The sequence below is a fragment of the Erigeron canadensis genome, chromosome 8 (genome assembly GCF_010389155.1).
Source record: "Erigeron canadensis isolate Cc75 chromosome 8, C_canadensis_v1, whole genome shotgun sequence".
Lineage (NCBI taxonomy): Eukaryota > Viridiplantae > Streptophyta > Magnoliopsida > Asterales > Asteraceae > Erigeron > Erigeron canadensis.
The window spans coordinates 43,235,523-43,258,402 of NC_057768.1; the positions used below are offsets into that span (position 1 = coordinate 43,235,523).

At 33.9% G+C, this 22,880-nt stretch overlaps 4 protein-coding genes across 9 annotated transcripts; 2 read left to right on the top strand and 2 right to left on the bottom strand.

Moving 5' to 3' along the window:
- Positions 1-3,501: 3,501 nt before the first annotated feature.
- Positions 3,502-5,433, bottom strand: LOC122578635 (large ribosomal RNA subunit accumulation protein YCED homolog 2, chloroplastic). 6 transcript variants are annotated; one of them, XM_043750636.1, is made up of 8 exons: positions 5,264-5,430; positions 5,014-5,187; positions 4,831-4,920; positions 4,659-4,748; positions 4,283-4,363; positions 4,017-4,062; positions 3,806-3,892; positions 3,502-3,694 (listed from the first exon to the last, which is right to left on the bottom strand). In XM_043750636.1, exons 1-7 carry the CDS (start codon positions 5,393-5,395, stop codon positions 3,816-3,818), a joined length of 690 nt encoding a protein of 229 aa, XP_043606571.1. In that variant the 5' UTR covers positions 5,396-5,430; the 3' UTR covers positions 3,502-3,694; positions 3,806-3,815. The 6 variants fall into 6 exon arrangements, 4 of the variants coding, with proteins under 4 accessions (XP_043606571.1, XP_043606570.1, XP_043606569.1 ...); XM_043750635.1 differs by having other exon boundaries at positions 3,502-3,691; positions 5,264-5,429; XM_043750634.1 differs by having other exon boundaries at positions 3,502-3,699; positions 5,264-5,429.
- Positions 5,434-6,575: 1,142 nt separating this feature from the next.
- On the top strand, positions 6,576-8,537 carry LOC122610921 (pentatricopeptide repeat-containing protein At1g09220, mitochondrial). The gene has a single exon (XM_043783875.1). It carries the CDS (start codon positions 6,576-6,578, stop codon positions 7,941-7,943), a length of 1,368 nt encoding a protein of 455 aa, XP_043639810.1. The 3' UTR covers positions 7,944-8,537.
- A 530-nt stretch (positions 8,538-9,067) lies between these two features.
- Positions 9,068-11,467, bottom strand: LOC122578884 (protein S-acyltransferase 11-like). The gene is made up of 4 exons (XM_043750932.1): positions 11,307-11,467; positions 10,701-10,926; positions 10,294-10,592; positions 9,068-9,699 (listed from the first exon to the last, which is right to left on the bottom strand). The coding sequence occupies exons 1-4, from the start codon at positions 11,322-11,324 to the stop codon at positions 9,220-9,222; spliced, it is 1,023 nt and encodes a 340-aa protein (XP_043606867.1). The 5' UTR covers positions 11,325-11,467; the 3' UTR covers positions 9,068-9,219.
- A 6,041-nt stretch (positions 11,468-17,508) lies between these two features.
- LOC122579010 (protein COFACTOR ASSEMBLY OF COMPLEX C SUBUNIT B CCB3, chloroplastic) lies at positions 17,509-21,440 on the top strand. The gene is made up of 4 exons (XM_043751089.1): positions 17,509-17,638; positions 17,721-17,788; positions 19,928-20,061; positions 21,010-21,440. The coding sequence occupies exons 1-4, from the start codon at positions 17,602-17,604 to the stop codon at positions 21,362-21,364; spliced, it is 594 nt and encodes a 197-aa protein (XP_043607024.1). The 5' UTR covers positions 17,509-17,601; the 3' UTR covers positions 21,365-21,440.
- The last annotated feature ends 1,440 nt before the right edge of the window (positions 21,441-22,880 follow it).

Consider the following 22,880-nt stretch of genomic DNA (forward strand, 5'->3'; position numbering starts at 1 on the left):
CTATCCTGAAGAGGCTAATTTTGATCATTCTTTTCTATCTAGTTATCTTCGTTTTGTTTTTCCGATGGAAGTCTTCTACCATATCGACGCTCCAAGTTTGTTGCTTTCGACTCTAAAGAGACTCCACATCCACCATTCGTAAATCAATATTATTATGAGGTTTGATTCTATAACTCATATGAGTGCTCTTACATTTATGCAGCTGGTTAATTGTTGGTAACCGCTCTAGGTCTGTTACTGCTGGAAATGCTTGGAAGGACTTTATATCAAAACACCAATGTGTTGATGTGCCGTGTGCGTTAACCTGGAGAACATATGCCTAATTTCTTCTATTATCTTAATTACAACTAGCAATCTCATTAAGACAACCGAATTCCACATACGCAGTTGTTGTTATGTGTTGCTGTCGACACCAAATTAATCCTCATGTGATGCATTCCATATGTAGATAAGTGTGTGAGTCCATACTGTTTGTCACAGGAAGGGTTTTTCAACATATACACATTACCAGAGACATGTATGCCCATCCGTAGCAGAGGTGGCAACCCCTATGACTTAGAAATGGGTCGACTTGGCTTATACTTTATCTAAATGGAATGCAAACACTATTTAAATAGGGTCACAAGTAGCCTATATATAGTGTATTTAGTATGCTTTAAACAAACGAAAAAGAAAAACAGAACTCGTATTTTTTTTGGAAAATCTAAGTAGATCAAGAGAAAGATATAAATAATTTGAAAAATATTTCACGTTGCCACATAAGATTATTTTTAAGGAAATTTTAGGACGGTATTTTTATTTTATATATGATAAAGATAAATAATAATATTGCTTTACTCATGGGATGGAGGGCTTGATGTATGTGTTGATTTGACAGGTTAGTCACTCTTGAAGCAGACTAGTATGGTTGACTTTGTGCCTGGCAGCGCGGTGGTTGAGGTTGCACAACGTAAACGCACCAAATATAAGTCTAAGTGCGCAGATATTGGCTATGGATTTCTTCCCTTCTCATTCTCTTCTTTGGGGGAACTTGAAAAGGATGCCGTGACTATCCTGAAGCGGATCCGAAAGTCCTCCGCGACTCAAGACGTTGGAGCTCGTTCGGCTGCTTATATATTTAGTAAGATTGGTTTTGCTATAGCTAGAGGAGTGGGAGCCTAGATAGTATCACGGCTCCCCACTAATTTCTTGTAAATTTTTGAAATTTCAATAAAAGTTATTATTTATAATAATAATAATAATAATAACAACAACATCAACAACAACAACAACAACATGCAGATAATGTGCAGATAAATTGAAGAATTAGATAAAAATTATACATTTTTGGATCAATAATAATAAATAACGAAATAACTTATATAAATTGGAGTTAATTTGATTAAGAATATAACAAATTATCATTTCAAAAGGCAAAACTTGTAAAAACACTAGGGGGATTGTGTAATGTACATTGCTTTTGTTACGAGTGAGAATCTCTGAAAGTAACTTTTAGGGTAGTATGAAAGAAAGATATAAAAGGATGAAAAGAGGAAGGGTTATTTGAGAACTCACAAATAAAAAAGAACGTGAAAATAATTCTGGACCACTCATTTTCTTATATTTTCTCTCTTCCATTAAATAAGAAAATTCACCCAAATCATTTAAAATGCTTTATCTCACAAACTGTAAATCGTTAGACGAAACAAAAAGCATGGGTAGTCTTAAAATTTCGTCCTCTTTCATTAGAGATCCAATTCGATATAATTTTGATGACTTTTTAATTTTCGTTTTTTTTCTCATCACGTTCATCCTACACATGTGTAAGATCATTATTTTCACATGTAAATTAGTAAATGAGCATATGTATACAACAATGAAGGTCAAGGTTGGAGCCTGTCAATCCATGGCAGAGCCATGGTAGCCAAGGACGGAGCCCGTCAGTCCATGGCAGAGGAATAGCAGCTAAGGGCGGAGCCCGTTAGGTAGATCACTCCTCACTGGTCACCCCCTATGACCTATCACCCTCTATGACCTATCACCCCCACTAGCTTTGGTTTATGAATTTCCTTAAGGGCGAAGCCCGTTCCGAATCATAATTTTTGTTCAACCTACACATGTGTAAGTTCAACCTACACATGTGTAAGTTATGTGTAACTACCAAAAAGAAAACAAAAATTAAAAAGTCGTCAAAAGTATATCGAATTGGATCTCTAATGAAAGAAGACGAAATTTTAAGACTACCCATGCTTTTTGTTTCGTCTAAAGATTTACGGTTTGTGAGTTAGAACATTTTGAATGATTTGGATGAATTTTATTATTTAATTGAAGAGAGAGAAAGAGAAAAAAAATGTGTGTTTAACAATGTTTGTTAGAGTTTTTTTTGTAGGAGTTGTTAAAACAACTCCGTAGGTATCTCTTACGATAAGATTTTCCTTCTTGATAAGGGAGGATAGTTAAAGTTAATTATAAACTGTAATTGACATTTCACTGGAAAACAGCTATGATGATAGCTCCAGAAATTTTGTTCAAATGACCTGTTAGACTAAAATCTCAAGGATATGCCATCTTAAGCTTTAATTTGTCCTCATCCCTTTCTTGAGTTTACGCATGTTTTTTGAGATTTGAGCAGTCGTAAAAAATATTCATATATGAGTATATGAATCGTGCGCTTGTTTGTTGTTTTGCAGGTGGAAATGATTAGTTCCAAAATTTTCTTTGGATATTGCTATCTTAAATCTGACAGGTTTCATTGATGCACAGGGTCTGGCGAGTCTCGATCTCTTATGAAGGAATTAACCCACATGGTCACGAAAAATAAATAGGAATTTAGAACTCTAGGTGAATGCCCAAAACATTGTCGGTTCACATACGACTCTTCCGGGCCTCCTAAATTAGAGATGTCAATATCATCTCAAAATCAGATAAAATAACTATTATGGCCATGAAAGAGGGTGATCATATTACTATTGATGATGTTGCGTCAAACTTGCAAGGTAGTTCGCTGCAAGAGGTCTGACATATGTTATTCAGCAGAAGAAACAAAGATAATTGAGTTCACTTGTTAAAGATCTAGGCCTCCAGCTACTCTCTGATGATATTGATATTACCATGTCAGAAACAGAGGCTCAATCTATCGAAGGCTCTATTGGATGCAGCAGTGATTTTGATAAGGATCAGAGATTACATGGGGATGATATGGTCAATGGGGAGCATGATATTCTATCAAAACATACCTAAGTAGAACCTTCTGTGGAGAATGATGAGCTGATTTTTGTTGATAAAAGTGCTCAATTTTCTGTGAAGACTAAAGACTATTACCAAGTCGAAAAACCTGAGATGCTCATATATCTTGTTTTGCTTTAATTATTATTGTATCATTACTAATAGATAGACAAGTTAAAATGTTTGACGGTACTTGCCACCCTTGTTTTGGCTCGTCCGTCACTGTTTTCTAATGGTTGTTGAAAAGTTATATTCCAATTTGTCTTCTATGATTGTTTGAAGATAATGCAAGGTATGTGACTAGCGGATACCAAAGTATTTATTGTATGGATTATTTTGTGCATATGTCATATATATACATCGAACAAGATGAAAGGGGATATATACAAGTGACAACATTGCAGCTCAGAAAGGAAAAATTAATGTTTTCTTTTGCACTTGAAACTTGCAGCCATGCTCTTATCGGTTTTCAGGACTCCACATAGATCTGCTGAACTGGAAGGTTAGATAAACATATGATTGGTCGCATGTGTATCTGTTCACTTAACATGGCAATTTTACCATATGAATATAAGGTTTAAGACCATAGTGTATAACTAACCATATTTTGTTTATTGATATAACTTCTTTAGCTCTAGTAACTTGGACCACCTCTTATCGATAGTTGGAGCCTTTGTCTTGCTTATATCTGCATATCGAAGCCAAGATTTGCAAATAAGAGGTTTGCTATATAACTGTAATATACTCCTAACACAGTTTTTCTTTCCTTCTTTGGTTCTCACTTGTTGGGAATTTCATTGCTTAGTACTTACTTTTCAACCCATGTTCTGATTTGTCACAAAAATCTGAGCAGATTTCCTGGAAAACACAGAGCAATGATCCTGTTTAATATAGTTCTTACCGGTTATTTTCTATATTCCTAAGATTACAAGTCTAATTGGTTTTTAGTCAGGAATTTCTTTTATACCAGTATGTTTTTGTTTTATGATGGCAAACCGGGGTCCCTTAGTTATAAACGATCTTTTATTAGATTTGAATCAAAGAAGTATACATCTACATGAGTGCCTGTCATCCTTACATTCACGGAAGTGGTCAGCCTAATTGTGTCCTGTATCAACGAGTCCAAATCTGCTTCACATCCTGGCTTAACATAGATGACCTGCAAAATATAATGCGTTCAGTCCTATTAATGATTCCACTATGGTGAATGTATATATGTATATGTGATTCACACAGGCAATCTATGTGTATGTAACATTAACACACATTTATATATAGGGGGTGGAGTATAGTAAAATGCACATCTATATACATAATACATTTATGTATACATCCTTTATATCTATTATAGTGACTCATACGTTCATAATCATGCTTACAAACTTATACATACATATAACGAATGTCCATATAGGCATATATATATATATATAGAGAGAGAGAGAAGGAGATACTGATGGATCGTCGCCGCCGATTTCAGGCAGCTGATTTGAGTCACCATCTTTGGTAGTTGAAAGAACCCAGACGTTGAAGTTGGTGGAAATCTGACAACATACAGGAATGAATGAAGGATAAATCATGACTCACTGCACTCTCACCCCCCAACACAGATACACAAAAGAATACCTGTCTGCAATAAGGCAAAGAGCAATTGCTACACTTTCGGGTGAATGATGTGTCAATTGCCCCATCAACCGAAAGCCCAAAGCCTGCATGCTGATAAATAAAAAGACATTTAGCTAGCTTACAACACAGTCCTTATTGCCTCCTCTACATATTTACTAAACAGAACAAGGACAGAAGAGAAACCCTTTCAATAGATAGAGACACGAATACTCGTGTGTTATTAGGATCACCATCTTCAACTAAATCTTCCAATTGTAGGTCTCTAAGTGAGAAGCTATAGTCAGCATTCCAGCTTCCTTGCCATTTTCCTTCTGCTGTCGAGATTCGTATCAGCCTTCTTCCTGCCTTTTTTCCTATCTGAACAACACTATCAAATTAATAGTCACTCCATATTCTTTTATGAATTGTAACAATACATGCCAGAAATGGTTACCAGTGGGATATTGTTTTTCTGAATGGAAGCAGAAAGAGTGTATCTACAGAAGCTGAGTGATTTGGTGTGTGTTGAATTTGAAGCAGGTAGAGATGTTGTTAAGGTTCCTGGAATGCAGTATCCCATTCCCATCTCTTGGTCGCACAGGGTCACCTTATCTCGATCTGATCTTTTTTGTAGTTGACCAACAATTGTGGTGTCCTTCTTTTCCTTAAACCCTTATAAGCCCTTGAAGTTTGTTCCAGTTTGAAAAACAAACCTTGTCATTAAAGTCACACTACCTTGTCATCAAAGTGAATCCATGAACCTTTCAAATGGAATAACCAAGTAAAGTGTCGAATTCTGGTGGACGACTACTCACCATTAGCAAGATTATCATGTATATAAGTTGCAGCTGGACTTGGTTATTGTTCTGGTTTGCAATTTGGGACAATTTTTGTTGGTGGTGGTAAACCGAGCTATTGACTTAACCTTTAGTGTTTTACTAATGCATGGGGTTTTGTACAGAAAGACCCTTTGACATGAACCATATAAATCTCCTATTAAGTGGCTCTTACAAATTGTTCGCGTCTAGCGATTTAAATCTTCTACCTCTAACTTTATCCTCCTATCAAATTTGTTATTGTACCGAGCCAAATATTGGGAGTTACTACTGTACCTTATCATTTCATTATATCATACTATAACGCTATCTCCAATGGGGGCGTCTTTGGATATCCTTCGCCGTTGAAGTTTGTCCAAAACTAAGTATTTTTTGAAGAATGCCCTTACCTAAGGGCGTGCCCTTACTTGTCATTACCTAATATATTTTTGTTTTTTAGTGGAGATAAAAGGATATGTAAGGATGTGTGTAGGTTGGAGATAAAATTAGAAGATTTGAATGATTTGTAAGGATGTATAAGGATTTGTAAGGATATGATATGGTAGCTCAAGGACACCTAAGGGCATCCTTAGCATTGGAGATAGTTTATAGTTTAAAAGTGTGTATATCATTCATCTCTTGACTAAGAAAACTATAACACTCAAAGACTCAAAATCGTAGCATGGTTTAGAATCTCCATGTGATCAACTTATGGTGAAACATCTTATGGTAACATAGCAGTAGAGATAATTTATACGATTTACATTCTCTTATGTTGATTGTAAAATTGGTCGACAGAAGCTTAATAATTCACCGGTTATCCATATTCCATGTTATAAGCATACAACTTAATCAGTTTCTGTATCGGTTCAATTCATTAAGTTATGACAATTAGTCAATTACAACTGGTAATATATAACTTTATAAAGAAAAAAATGTAACTAAAAACCAATGAAGAAAAACTATAACTTACTATCTTCACTACAAAAACATCAATCCAACCGTCGATCAATCCAACAAATTCACGCTCACTTAATCACCACCGTACCACCACCGTCCACCACCCTTTGGACCACCGTCCTCCGCCACTACTCTCTTGGAGATTCGCCGGAAGAAGCATTTTTGCTCTATAAACACCACCTTCACACCACCACTGCATTTCACAGCAATAGTTTTACCTATGCTTACTTGATCAAATCTTGTGCTAATTCAGACTTACCCGGGTCGGGTTCTCAGCTCCATTGTGTCACTTTCAAATGTGGGTTTCAAACCCATGTTTACGTTCAGACTGCTTTGGTTAACATGTATGTCGTTTGTGGGTGTATTCAAGAATCTCGAAAGGTGTTCGATGAAATGCCTGAGAGAAATTTGGTTACTTGGAATGTTTTGGTTACTGGGTTAGCGAAACAAGGCCAAATGGTGTTGGCTAGATCCTTTTTTGATGTAATGCGGGTTAAGAATGTTGTTTCTTGGAGCGGTATGATTGATGGGTATACACGAGCTAATCAAGCAAAGGAAGCTGTGATGATGTTTCGACATATGATTGGGTTTAATGGGAGTGTTAAGCCGACTGAGATAACTGTTTTAGCAGTTTATCCTGCGATATGGAATCTTAGGTCGTTGGAACTGTGTCAATCGGTTCATGGTTATGGAGAGAAAAATGGATTTTATGTCAGGGATGTACGTGTTACGAATGCTCTTATTGATGTGTATTCCAGGTGTGGGAGTGTGCATAACGCTTTGCGAGTTTTCGAGTTTATAGAAAGGGATAAGAAGAACTTAGTGTCGTGGACGTCAATTATATCTGTGTTTGCAATGCATGGAATGGCAATGGAAGCAGTGGATAGTTTTAAAAGAATGGAGGAAGTTGGGATGAAGCCTAACAGGGTTACTTTCTTGAGCATTCTAAGTGCTTGTAGTCATGGTGGATTAGTTGAAGAAGGGTTGATGTTTTTCAGGAAAATGGTGGATGATTCTAATATTGTGCCAGATATAAAGCATTATGGCTGCTTAGTTGACATGTTGGCGAGAGCAGGGAGGCTAGAAGAAGCAGAGAATATGGCTTTGGAGGTACCGAAGGATATAGCTAATGCTGTCATTTGGAGGACACTGCTTGGGGCATGTAGCTACTATAATAACGTTGAGATGGGGATGAGAATCTCAAGCAGAATATTTGAAATGGACAGACGTTACTCTGGTGATTACGTCCTTATGTCCAACATCTTTTCCAGTGTGGGTGATTATGTTGATTCGGAAAACATTAGGAGAAAAATGGATCAAATGGATGTTTGTAAAGTGCCGGGTCACAGTTACGTTTAAAGTCTGGAAAAGTAGAGGGGTAAAATTGGCTTGTTAGATAATGGGTCAAAATATGTTCAGGTAAGTATGGGTTGAAACAAATCCTGGTTAAATAGAACCGCTGCATTCTTTGTCAGAATCTTTCACTATGGGTGTCATTCAACCCATGCCTAACTTGGCAAAAAAGATTACGACTTGCTGGAGGTAAACATAACCCAAATGGTCCCATTCATAACTAAATGGGTATAAGTGACGCCTCTATCAAACTTTGGTTGGTCTTAGACAATTCCTATCCTGGGAGGGGTATGAAATTTTTGTTCTGAAGCCCATACTAGAAGGCTGCAAATTGATTCTTGGCTTTCTCATGTCAGTATATTTTGAGCAACACAAAACAGATAGCTGGAAATCTATATTTGCCTTGGAGTTATTAGAGATACTTGTACTGTAGGGTTATCAAAACCCTATATGTCCGTGTATTATGCGGAAGAATAATCTAGTACAGTATTAGACAAGCATACAATGTTCAACGGAGTTGCATATTGGTTTCATAACATTTACAGATTTAATATGAATTGCATGTATACTTCTTTAACAAGCATGAAATAGCATACTTATTTTTATAGGCATGTAATAGCATATGCTAACATATGGAGTTATTAGCGAACATTTTTCCATGAGTCATGTTTAATGAGCCAGGTTATTAACTAACTAAACATGATATCCTTATACAGGTTGTGTTCAAACTACTTGCATAAATCTCCTAGATACCATTATTTTTTTGTTGATCATTCCTTTGTTGGTTCAAAACATCATACTGATACACTTGAATAGAGACAAACTGGGTACGGGTTTAGGTTTTATGTTAAACCACATCTAAAGATTACTTTCAAAATTTTACTGAATTACCATTGATTAAATAGGTCATTGGTAGTAATCACTAATCAGTCTTCACTCAGCCAGTCAGTCCATTTGATTGAACAGCAGAAATCTGATATACCTCACATATAAAGAATCTTTAATGATGTAAATACAAGCAATTAACTTGTGCAATATCAAACTCTAGTATACATTTGGATCATCATAAAACAAATGAACTTTCCGATCCAGACATCCAGAGTTAATTAATCAAGATATTCACTACTATAACCAAAACAAAATTCACATGTATAGAAGTTAAAAATATTTTGTGTTAATTTACTTTTACACTACAATGAAATTATGAATAAACATGCATACCCTAAAATCTTTCTAGATCCGCCCCTGCTCTAGAGGATATATAGTTGGTATTACTCTGTATTCACTTCTTGTGTCTCTTCTTAGAATTCCAAAAACTAAGTACACATCTAGTTGCAGAATAAGGGCAACCAAAAAACCTAACAAGATTTTGACAGTCTTTTTCCTCAACCTCATCATTTCCGTTTGAACTTGAACTTAAGTGACTCAAATACGTCTTACCTTCATATATGTAGCAGAGTTGCTGCCATAAAAGCACAGCTAAACCAATTTCAACAGAAACACTGGCAAAGAATAGGTAAATGAGTACAAAACCTCTGATGGGTAGAGACTCCACAGATATAAGAAAAGGGATCGCACTTTCTTTGAGCACTGCAAAAATGGTTGACCTAGTCAAAACAGTTGTGGGAATGTGTCGTAATGGCGGCCATATATGATATGCGACATATGATGATACAATAGAAACATAGAAAGTGCTGGTGACTGCAGAGATAAGGAAGAGGATGAAGCTTCGATGATTACCCGCACCAACACAATTACCAATCTGCATATATATAAATATATTTCAGCATTTAATCGTGAGGTTCATTTATGGTTAACCTTACAGTGGTTGATGTTGGTTACACGTGGCCTCTAATGAACCAAATGGGTGAAACACAAAGTATTAAGTATCTGTGGTTGGCTTGGTCCGACCCAACAATCTTAATTGCATATTCAACCATTTACCCAACCTGCCCATATTTCCACATCTAGATCCAATAAGAATACTATTCCAAGCTGCCTAAATAATCATATATTTAAACTTTCAAAACTTGGCTTAGGTTTTTTGGGGGATTTTCCTCCTACATAATATTCAGAGTCCAGTATTATCCATATAAAAAACAAGAACTCTTGGTGTCAATTTAGAAGTTACGGGAAAACAGAGAGAACTAATATTATTTATAACCATTTTATTTGGTTGAGATCTATTAACTAACTAGCACACCTTAAGAAATTGCAAAGAAGAAAAGCAGTTAGCATGTATACACAAAAACGCTACTATGATTGGCAGGAATGGCTGTAGTAATCATGCCTAATTAAATTTTGTCCAGTGCCAGACAATTTTGCAAACTAGATGACGATGTAAATGAACACTTACAAATGGGCAATGATGATCCATATTCATTACACACATTCCACATGAACTGCAATGATGAGTGCTGGGAGGCTTTGGCTTTGAACATACATGACAAAAGTTGTAATCCGCAAGACCACCTCTTCCCACGGCTGGGTAGCTGCCCCATGCTATAAGCGGTGGAGCACCAGGAGACCGGAATGCAGCAAGAACATACGTCGAAAGGGTACTTATTGACAAGATACACGTTACAGTCAAATGGAAAACACCACAGAAAAAGCTCATCGAAAATACAATAGGATATATAGCCCACACACCACTACCTGTAAAATTCAATCAGATATATCATAATAGATCTAGAAACTATCAATTAAGTACCAATAACAGAAAACATTAGTACGTTATAGAAAAAAGAAAAAAAAAAACGTTACCTATAATGAAAAGCATGAATAGCAAAAGAATAATAACAAAACATCTGTCTCGAAGACGTCTCCACCAATAATACTTATTTTCCTTTTTACGTGCATTGTTATTAGTAATGGCTCCACACCAACCGCACTTGAAAACGGGGGCATAAGGTGCAATAATAAGGCGCAGTCCACATCCCCAACAGGTTGTCTCGTGATCCTCAGTTATCGATGTTACATAATGATCCTCCTAATATATTATATCGAATTTCCAACAAACAATAATCAGGTATAACCATTCACCTAAACTAGACTCTAAAAACTAAATGCAAATGATATCTATCTCACACACTTATTGCTTAGTATTATTTTTATGGCAGATAAGCAAAAACAAACATTGTTTGAAAATTGATTACTTTTAATATATGTGTGTTTAACATAGAAAGGCAGGCACTTTAATATAAGCAATCCTAAATTGAAGTCCTAAGTAAGTTTATTGTCGTTGACTGGTGTCAAAATCAAAGTCAAAGATATACCAATCTATAACAAACAGAGATAAAACAAAAGAAAAACAAGATAAATAGATCAAGCTTCATCAATGGGTGTATATAATAATAATAATAATAATACCTGTTTCGGTGAATCCATGGCTGGCTGCTGATACTAAAGTTTCAGATAAATCTAAACTCTTAAAATGTACGGATTCATTGCGTCAATAAAACTTTCTTTGTTTGTTTGGTTGGTTTTAATATTGACGAATAAATCAAAGAATTTCTAAATAAATTTAATTAAAAAAAAAAAACAATCGTTGACAATATAAATAGATATTGTCAAACGGAGCAATACATATACATGGATATACAATACAACAAAAACAAAGGGAAGGGGTAATTATCTATACTATATATTATATTTTAAATCAGATTCTTCTTAGATTTTCAATATTGAACTTGAAATTTTCATCTAAAATAACTATAATACCTTTTCCCTTTCCTCAAATCTCAACCAATCATCTTTTTTCTCTCTCCTCCACAAATCACTTATTCCTCCAATTCATTGAAAAATTTTTATCTCAAAAACCGTACATCGATAAATTATAAAAATTGTATGGGTGTTCTTAAAATTTCATGCTCTTTCATTAGAGATGTCATTTGATATACTTTCGACAAATTTTTAAATCTGAGGGCGAAGCCCGTACGGCTAAGACATTTGACTATCATACTCTATGACATATCAACTCCTATAACCTATCATACTCTATGACCGAGGTATCACCCCACCATCTCACCGCCTCAACGTGCGGGTACTTGCTCTCGTTAGAATAGGATTGGGATTATTGGTAGTTGAGTTGATTTACAGTTTAGGAGGTTTTGGTTGCAAACCAGGATTCTTTATAGCTTTTCTTCAGACTCATTGGTATTTTTCTGATCATTCCGCTTAATATTTTAAAAAGAAAATTTATAAATCTTTCCTAAAATAAAACTATTATAAGACGTGGTATTTACTGATTTTCTTTTTTAAATTTTCTCCTAATTTTTTTACCTATCATCATTCAATAATTAAGAAGATTTTTAGGTTATTTTATTAAAAAAATTGATCATTTCCCTTCTAAAAAATCATGGTCAACGAGAACTTATAATCATGACCGACAAACTGGAAAAATAGATTGTCCTAGAAATTAGAATATAAATCTTTCAAAAATTATAAGAAAATAACATATAGAATTATAGATTTGGTATGTAAATTTTATTCTATCTTTTTTCTAATCTCATCTTTTGATCTTACTATTTGTCATCATCTCATACTTAAAAAGATATTTAGCCTATTTAGTTAGGAAGATTAATCATTTTCTTATTTTAAAACAAACTCTTTACATTTATTTTTTTTTACTAAAGGGGTATTTCAGCGGTAACGGCAACGCTGGCGGTAGAAGTGTGGTTATTAACATAAAAATAGTTTATGTAAAATAGGTAATGTAGTAATATCAAGGGTCGAAAGATATATGTTCTATATAATTTTATAAGCGTATTATAGGTATTAGGTGAAATAAACCAACTGGGTTGGAGCTCATGCCTCTGGAAACAGAGGTCATGGATTCGATCTTCATGCCCAGCAAGGCTGGAGGTCCTTTTCTACCTATGGTAGAACCTGGAAGCAGCCTCTCTACCTTTTGTAGGGGTAAAGTTGTCTACATATCAACTTCCCCCATACATCGTCGAAGACGGTATTGGGACCCATGTGACATCCATCACCAAAATCATTATTTTATAATAGTCTCTAACTTGTATTCCTAATTTCTTGACTAGTTAATGTGCCTAAATAGTATAACAAGCGTGGAGATGTTGTGATCATTCTGACTTTTATTGCTTGGATTTTTATAGTTTAGGATTCAGACATTTGATCTTCCTAAATGTAAATGACTATAACTATCCCCGTAATGTCTAGACGCGTAGTTGTTAGTCATATTTATTTATAGACATTGATAAATTACTATACGTTATTTAATGGTGAAAAAAATCAATAATTATCAACGTAAGTTTTATAATTAATATAAGTAATAATAATAATAATAAACTTATATATGGAGGAGGATAATATCTTAGCTAAGGCAACGACCAAAAGAAAAAAAAAAAAAAAAAGAGAAATTGTATTTCTATTAGAACTCTTGTTAAATTATATATTAATATATCCTAATTACATTCAAACTCTAAAACACTTATCTTTATAATAAATATAAGTAAATACCTAAAAAAAAAACTATTTTTGTTTCTCTTCTCCTTCTTGCTGTCGACCCTAAGAAAAAAAAAGAGGGAAAACTCTCTTAAGATCAAAGCTATAATTTATTGGTAAGTTTAATTATAATTCAATTGAATCTTGATTTAAATTACAATTAATAATAAAGTTCTTAAAGATTATATTCTATTTTTTTTCAAGGTATCTAAGAAGAAGATCATCAATTTTGAGGTAAAATCACTTGTCTTCTCTTTTCATATATATTAGTCTTTTTATTTGTTAATATATATATATATATATAAGCATATCTTTTTATTTATTAATTTTTTTTTTATAAGTAACCTATTTGATGAATATATATTATGGCAAATTTATAATAATGAATGAAAGGGTTTTTTTTAGGGTTAAATCAAAAGCTTGAAGTATAAATCATATTAATGTTAAAAGTTTACGTATTTATTGTAGCATAATAATTAATGTAATTAAAAAAAATTCAATTATGAAGGCATGAAAATCATGATAACAGATGTAAATAGGTGTTGGAAAGATTTGAAAGTTTATCTATGAATATTAGTTGTAGTAGTCTTTACAACAGTAAGTTTGGGTTATTTTTGAATCTGGACAGATTCGGTTTGTTAATTTTGAAAGGTCGTATCTTGGTCATGGAAGATGGTTAAGTCACGTTTTTTGTGTCTAAAATTAAGTTCATGAAGTCTAGTTTCTGGTGGAATTGGTTTCGTGTCAAAATATAAAGGTTAAGGTTGTCAAACGAATTTTATAACAAAACTGCGCAAAGCTGAGTTTTTCGAACAGATGTTGGTCGACTTCAAATAGTCATATCTTGGTCGATTTTATGAACTGGAAAATTATTTTTCTCCAGAAATGTTTTTGAGATGTTAAGATTGTACAGTAAAAAAATTGGATTTTTTTGAAGCTTCGAAGGCCCTTAACTTTTATAAAACTTTTCTGTGCGCAAACAGTGACTTTTCTGACTAGTCTGTAATCATTGAATTTTTAAAAATAGTTAACGTGCCAAATAAATTATGTAAAAATTAGTGTAAGTATATAACAATCTAAGGTAACAGAAGTTAAGATTTGGAATCTTGAATCGTTCGTTTCATCCTAATAAAAAATAGATAAAGTTACCAAAAATTTCGGTGAATATGAACTTGTAGAATTTAATCTTAAATCATTAAAACAAATACCATATATTAAGTTATGTGACTTGTAGCTTAATAATATATGATAAATCAGTTGTGAATATTTTGAAAGTAGCCATATGTGTATTACATCAAATACGGGTTACAATGGACGGTTCTTGACCATGTCCATAATTGTAACTTGTTCATATTTATATGTTGTGTAGATTCTAGCGACCTTGTTGGATTGCATAACTACTTGCTTGTTGAGGTGAGTTTCGTGACCCCTTTTTATATTATTTCTTTGGGGGAAAATGATGCTCAAAACACTTTTCATTTCTTTACTAGCTGTGCCAAAACTTGTTTGTTTTCATGGACAAATACGTGTAATTATAAAATTGTGTATGCTAGCTTGCTTGTATTGATTTCTTTGATGCAATAGATGTCTTTTGATATCTATTGAAGACTATTGAAAAACTATCGACCAACTTTATACTCCAGCTGGTAGTTGTTGGTATTTAAAGCATGATTGAGTTGTTAACAGGAGTGATGGGGATTGTGTTGTCGGATAACTATGATGGCATTGATCAGTATTTAGTACGCTACTTTATGTTTGTATTTACACTATTGTCCAAACTTGATATACCATGCACAGCAAACTCATTTGTATTCCTTTAAACCTACGAACTCACCAACGTTATGTTGACATTTTCGAGCATTCATTTCCAGGTAATAACAATGCTTAAGGAGATTGAGTATAAGGACTTTAGGAAGACTAATAAAGAGATCCTTCATGGACTCCTAGTTGCATTTAATCATTGAACTCTATTTGCTATTTGTTACATCTTTTGCTATTTGAGGCGTGTTACCTAGACTTATCCCGCTTGTGGGAATTACATTTATTTGGATTTCATTTAGTATAACTCTATTACAAATTCCATGTGCTATTGCTATATCTTTTCGTCATATCCTACGATTCCGCCTATGGTGAGGTATGACAACCCAAAACTCGTGGAAGACGACATTGAGAGTTACTTACTTTTATAGGTATTTGGTGAAATCTTTAAATTAATAAATAAGAAAGATAAATATTATATATGGGTTGTACAATATTTTAAGGGTATTTTTGGTAAATCTAATGTATTGGTTTATAAAATATTAAAAGTTAAGGATATTTTAAATATCTTATCAATTTAAAAGGATGTGAGAGTAGTTTATTTTATAAAAGAGTAAAATAAGTTTTATTCTGTTAATTTATTTATTTTAAATCTCTCAAATAATCAACTTTTTTTAGTTGAAAATAATTTTCGTGCATCAATTTTACCATGATTTAATGGTTAAGGATAATCCTATATTTTTATTTTAATACTTGTTTACAATAATCGACTTCACTGTTTATATATTATTCCAATAGAAATAGACATATTTCAATAATCAGTAAAGATGTTAGAGTTATAGATTATGATGTTTAGTTATAAACATGTAATATTGGGGTATTGGTGTCGATGGATATAACAAGATATATATAAGAGAATCTAGCTTCAATACCTAAATATGGATAAAAATATATCAATTTACCCAACAATTTTTGAATTTTCACAAAATACCAATAAGAATCGTAATAATCTGAGATAATCGCAATAAGATTCGGAAGATCGCAACGAGATTTACTATATTCGCAATGAGAGAATGATAATCGCAAGATCTTTATGCGATTATATGTTCTTTACGAGATCTTAAGTTCTTTACGAGATCATATGTTCTTTATGAGATCACAGGTTCTTTATGCGATCATAGGTTCTTTATGTGATCCTTGGTTCTCATTGCGAATCTTCTTTCTTACGGCGATATTCAAATGTTGCAATATTCTTTCTCATCCTGCATCTCACACACAAACAAACTTTACACACACTAGATCTAAATCACCAAATTTAAATCCACAGTCAAACTCAAATTAATTTAATACAAAACGTTAACAAATAAATAATCCCAAGCATTGCTAGATTTTACAGTGTGTTACTTTTGACTTTACATTGATAAAGAGTGTTAATATCTATCACTTGAATGAATTTAATATCTAATGTAACAAGTTGAAAATTATGCTTGTTGCGTTCTGACTTCTGAAATACTTGAGTACCATGTACCATGAGGTTAATGTTATAATTTAATCGCTAAGTCTTTACTTATTGTTTAACTAAATGTCCATCTCATAAATGGATCAAGTGGCCGGTTGAAGTAAAAAAAAAATGATTTTCTAGTTGCTTGTTGCTGTAGAAATTTGAATGTAAAAATTGTAGTTTATCTTTGTAAAGTTTGATGGGTTAGGAATCCAAGAAACTTGTGTGTATGATATTTCACCATTTTGTCATCAAATGGGTCCGAAATGTAAAGGTATTTTTGTAAGAATGGTCAAGCCAAGTTTTGGTGTCACTGAGTTCGTCTGAACTCATATCTTGATGTATAAAGAATTCTTGAAGTAATGGTATTTAATAAGTAAAAGTTAGGACTTTGCAAATCAGTCAAAATGCTTAATATTGTTGTCAAGAGCTTAGGTGCGATATCCTCTTAATTAGATGTGGTACACATATTTAAAAGTCGAAGTCCAGATTTTTATTCACGTTGTGCAACGTGTAAGGGGATGCCCAGCAGTAATTTCAAAAGAAAATTTACGAAGTGAGGTGCAACACACCATGGTATTAGGTGTGCCGCACTTTTTTGACAATTTTTGATCAATATTTTCAAGAAGATATTTCTTATAAAATGCATAGTTTATAACCTGAATATTAACAAAGTTTTCATCATATCTTCGTTGATATCTTTTCAGTAGTTAAATTATGTAAAACATTTAATTTTGATAATTTAGTTACAACTTTTTTTAATTTTTTTTACTTTGGTATTACGAGTATTTTTTAGATTGTAACAGACTAGGACCATACATATATTCATGTATCACTATCACATAATGATAATAAAATAATCGGTAGGAAGGATAACCTTTGCCCTCTCCCTCTCTCTCTCTCTCGTCTCTCCTTTTGGAGACCCAAAACGCAAAAATGGCTGTTCCATTTTCTTCAATTCATCACACCAAAGGTATCTACATACATATACACATAGATATAGATATATACAGCCTTAAAATATTAATATATATGCTGATGTACGTGTTTTGCAGGGTTTTCATTATTATTAGTACAACAACAACCACTACACCTCCCATCCCGATTAAATTTCTTATCTCCTGTAAGCCATTTCATTCTCTCTTTCCCTGTTACTCTAATTCTACTTTCATCATTTATTTATTTTTGTTCATTTTCAGTTTTAGCTTTCAATGTATTGCTGATTCCTTTACATTATTTTATATATTTATTTTTTAATTATGATGTTTGTGTACTAAAATACCATTACCGTACTCTGAAACTGAGTAGGTTTTCCTTTCGTGGTTTTAGGAATAGGGAGCCATTGTTTACGGCCTAACCTTTTTTTTTTTTACCGCCAGTGGCCGGTTCCATCCTTGCTGCTAGACCACCCGGAGATGATTTTTTATTATACATATTACATAAATGATCATTAAAGTTTCGAGTAATGGTATTATTAACCCTGTTGGTTAAAGTTCAATGACACCGTATCCGTGTGGCACCTCTCATCTTTATATCGAATAGGGGAATTGGCTTAGCATAACATGCTACTAAGGGCATCCACAATGGCTAAGTTTTTATGTAAAGCGTTTTTATAAAAAGCTTTTCAAAAATTTTTTACTCCGATGGTAAAAACTAAAATATAGCTTAGGAACCATTAAATTACAATTTAATATAGATGAAAGCTGGTAACCTATTCAACTTTCAAGTTATCTACAACAACAACAACAGGACCCAATCCCTGCGCGGGTATGGGGGAGGTAAGCTGTAGACAGTCTTACCTCTACACAAAGGTAGAGAGATTGCTTCCATAGGGACCTCCGGCCACAAAGGAGTGCAAGATGGAAAATGAGAAATGTTTAGAAAATCATACCTGTCTGCCGAGAATCTGAAAAGAAAAAATACCTGTTTGCTGTGTCCGGCTACTATGCGGGTCGAACGTTTATCAATCATGTGTCCTACCGATATCTTAGAAACATGTTTGCCAATACAAATACAGATACGAAAGCAACCATATCGAGCATATTAAACAACATAAAAGTAGCAAACTAATACGTAACTCGAACAAGTAGTGGGAAACAACCAAGACAACATACATATAAATAAGAAATGACAAAACCTGCTAAGATCTCGATTGAGCCAAGGCGGTAACTACTTCTAAACAACCTATGGCAAAAAAGGACCTTAGGCCGCCTAGCTATCCTAATCCTAATCATGTTTCAAGTTATCTACCAATATACTAAAACATGATTGTCGAATTACTTGTTTACTTAGATTTAACGGCCTAATCTGGTTTTTTTACTGCCAGTGGCCTGTTCCCGAACCACTCCCTATATATTTGTCTCAAGCAGGATTTGAGTCCGAGACCACTCGGAGATGATTTTTTGTTATACATTTTACATAGATGATTATTAAAGTTTCCCGTTATGGTATTATGATCCCCGTTTGTTAAGTTTTTATGACGTGGTGTCCGTGTGGCACCTCACATTTTTACATGGAATCGGGGAAGTGGCTTAGCATGACATTTTACTAAGGTTTAGAAGTTACTAGAAAAATTACCCGCGCATAGCGGCGGAGTAGTTCCTACTTTTACCCATGTTCTTGACTCCGGAGTTTGAGATGTGTGACCGTCGAGTGTTATAATTCCGGTGAATTCTTTATATCCGGCGAGATAGAGAAAAATGGAGAGAGGGAGAGAAATATGAAAGACCACAGGGATCACAACTGTGAAGGGACCATTTGTCATGTTCTTGACTATATAATCTTTTTGTTATATTTTAGAAGTGTGTCAAATGACCATATTGTCCTTAGTACAGGATGAGAATGGATGGTCTTGATCTATCATGCTAAAGATGAACGGCTAAGATCGTGTCTTAACTTAAGAGTTGAAGTCTTAAAATTCCTAGAGAAGGGTAGACAATATGCTTTATATATGAGTATAGATATAGATGATTGGGATTCCCATAGGTTTGTTTAAAGTCAACTATTACTTTGTTGCAAGTCTATCAACATTTATTTGGCTTGTGGTACATGTGAAAGAGTTTGATGAAGTCATCAAATTCTTGTTGGAAATATAAACAACCCCATATTGATTATGGAGTTAAAGAGCAGTTTGTTTGACTTTCAAGTTTTAGCGTGCTTAGTTGAAACTTATTATATAGTTATATACATTCGTTCTTTCAGGTTTATTGTTGTAGTGAAATGTTCATACTTAACTACAGCTGTGGTTTCTGTAATTTTGCAGAGAAGATTCATATGCCCAACAAAAAGAGTCCCAAACCTACGGTTTCAAAAATATCGAGCCTCTTATATGTTAGAAGTTACAGTGCCTAGCATTGATATCCCTATATCATCTTCACTCAACTCCACTGAACTTATGTATGTAGATCTTTCTTTCCCGATCACTTTTTTCTTTTAGTTATTACTCCTTCCATCCACCGAATTGTGACACTTAGAAGTTAGAAGGTATGGCAATATAGCACACATGCACTTCAAGGAAAGTACTTGACTGGTTGATAAATGTCAGAAACTCTCTTCAATAACTGCTAGTAAGGAAAACAATTTTGTAGACTTAAATTAATATTGTTCACGGAAAAGGGTAGTATTAGCTTGATATTATGCCAGTGATTGAAAGGTTGCAATTTTGCAGCACAGGTGGTACTTCTGACCCAGTTAGTTACGGTTGAGTCTATATGGTAATGTTTGGGGGGGCAGGTAAAATAGGAAAAATAGGTTATAAAGATACATGTCATGGGTTGATAGTTCCCAAAGTGTATTTTTGATCATAAAATGTCTGAATTTTTTTTATTCACAAGAATAGATTGTCACTTCAAGAATAGATTATCACCAATGATATAATTTTGTAATTGTACATGACTCACTAGTTGTCAGGTTAGATGCATAAAAAGGTAAAGAACTTCTTTTGGACAACGAAGGTTGTTTGCACCCACGAAACGATAAAGCTTTCAAAAATTTTGATCTTCAGATATGAGGGAATTTGACCAGGTTACCTTGCCAAAATGATGAGATTGCAGCTGACATGTCAGTAAATTTGAGCATGTCAGTAAATTTTGATCTTCAGATATGAGGGAATTTGACCAGGTTACCTTGCCAAAATGATGAGATTGCAGCTGACATGTCAGTAAATTTGAGCATGTTGTTTTTTTTCTTTCTTTAACATGCGCCTGAAAGCAGGTTAACTTATAAGATTACCCTGAATGAAACTTTATTCAATGTTATAATCCTTTTTTTGAATGCAAACAAACTGCTGTTATCTGTCATTTTGACTAAGTTTTGCTTGTAACTGAATCTATTGATCATGAACAGAAGTCACGTATCAGATGCCATGCCAGATTATATCCAAAGTTTAGTTTTGATGGATCTGGATCCGGGGACAGCTAAGTTAGCAATAGCGCTGTTGGGGCCTTTCCTGTCAGCATTCTCGTTCCTCTTCATTGTAAGAATTGTGATGTCATGGTATCCAAAGATTCCAGTTGGGAAGTTTCCATATGTTGTGGCATATGCCCCGACAGAGCCAATTTTAACTGTGACCCGGAAGGTGATTCCGCCCCTTGGTGGAGTTGATGTAACTCCTGTGGTTTGGTTCGGTTTGATTAGTTTTCTTAATGAAATATTAGTTGGTCCTCAAGGCTTACTTGTCCTCTTATCTCAACAGGTTTAGATTATGTACCGAGTTGTAAAAAAACATCTACAATTTTTTGGACCCTACCTATGTCAATAAAACACAGTTTGCTTGACACGGATTCTTAATATTTACTAACTGCATTGATACACATTTTATTGACAGGTTGATAGGGATTTATGTTAATCTGTAGCAGGTTAAGCAAATAAAATATAAAACATAGCTTCTAACTAGAACAAAAGTGGGTCGAAGGGTGAAAGTTATCCAAATTTAAGCTTTAATCATTTTACCAAAAAAAAAAAAAAAATCAAGTTATTGTTGAAAACTTGAAATGGTATAATTCTGTAATTACCTTTGATAGACCCCCCGTTATTGTTAAAATGGGTATAATATTTTTCTTCCACAGGTTCTCCAAGTGATAAAAGTACAAGAATTGGGGGCTATAAAGCTCCAAACCTATTATTTATCTTTAAACTCTACATGGTAGTATGGTACATACAACTCTAAACTCTTGGACGCATACCTATTAAATTAAGATATCGGTCATTATAAATCCAAAGGCCACCAGATTGAACTAATTTGTTGGACACATTTTTAGCTTCTTGAAACTCTTTTGGATTCTGAAATTTTCTTTTGGAAAGGGCAAAGATTTGTTTTAAAAAACCTGAGACTGACCCCAATTAAACCATTCCGCACCGAACACGTGAGAGGTAAAGAGTGGTGTCGACCACATGAATTGAACGTCTGACCTCATTTTATGGAAAAGGCAAAATTGCTCTACCCTTTTAACCAACTCAGTCATGCATACTGGACAACAATATTTGATTTTTATGTACACAACATAGGTTAATAAGTTATTCCTAGTTTTGTCTACGCTTTTCATAAAGATGATTGTCAACTCTTCTCTGAAAGTCCTTTACAATGAGTTCACTAACAATATACTGTGGCGGGAACGGTGGAACCCATGGTTCTCAATATTCATTGGACGGCTTGCCAACGCAGAAACATCAAAGAGTAGTACACATGAAGTTGTGGAGTTGAATCAACTTTAATTTATCCACCAAAAAGCGATATTCTAATAGTAATCAACGTAAAATTGTTAAAGTACAATATAGTAATTGTTTAAATATAAAAGAAGCGAAAAACAAATAAGATTTAGTAACTTTATATTAAAACATATAGAAAAAGAAAAAAGTCAAAAATCTTAACTTAGGTAATTGTTAGGGAGACGGAGTGACCAAATTTATGGCAAATTTATGGGTTGAACCCTCCAGGTAAACCACTGCCAACAATGAATTTATGGCCAAGAGAATAGGTTGGAGGGTTATATACCCTTTATTGATAAATGGAGAGAGAAAGGGTGTTTTGAATGTTGGGAGGTGGGGGCCCACGATTTTATAACGTTACAGCCAACTAAAACAAATAAAAAATCATTTATCCCCAAATTTTATTCACCTTCTTCTCCCTTTCCTTTTCATTTACCCCATTGAATACAAAACCCTTTCAAACAAACACCATTCAATCCCTTGTCTTCCATGGATCCAAGGAAGCAAAA

Coding starts and splice junctions, on each gene's coding strand:
- LOC122578635 (XM_043750636.1), bottom strand. CDS start 5,395: ATGGGAATGGGATACTGCATTCCAGGAACCTTAACAACATCTCTACCT. Junction 4,749..4,830: donor CTTTGCCTTATTGCAGACAG/GTATTCTTTTGT, acceptor GTATGTTGTCAG/ATTTCCACCAACTTCAACGT. Junction 4,364..4,658: donor TCGGCGGCGACGATCCATCA/GTATCTCCTTCT, acceptor TATATTTTGCAG/GTCATCTATGTTAAGCCAGG.
- LOC122610921 (XM_043783875.1), top strand. CDS start 6,576: ATGAAGAAAAACTATAACTTACTATCTTCACTACAAAAACATCAATCC.
- LOC122578884 (XM_043750932.1), bottom strand. Junction 10,593..10,700: donor ATTCATGCTTTTCATTATAG/GTAACGTTTTTT, acceptor TGAATTTTACAG/GTAGTGGTGTGTGGGCTATA. Junction 9,700..10,293: donor TGGATCATCATTGCCCATTT/GTAAGTGTTCAT, acceptor ATATATATGCAG/ATTGGTAATTGTGTTGGTGC.
- LOC122579010 (XM_043751089.1), top strand. CDS start 17,602: ATGGCTGTTCCATTTTCTTCAATTCATCACACCAAAG. Junction 17,639..17,720: donor TTCAATTCATCACACCAAAG/GTATCTACATAC, acceptor CGTGTTTTGCAG/GGTTTTCATTATTATTAGTA. Junction 17,789..19,927: donor GATTAAATTTCTTATCTCCT/GTAAGCCATTTC, acceptor GTAATTTTGCAG/AGAAGATTCATATGCCCAAC.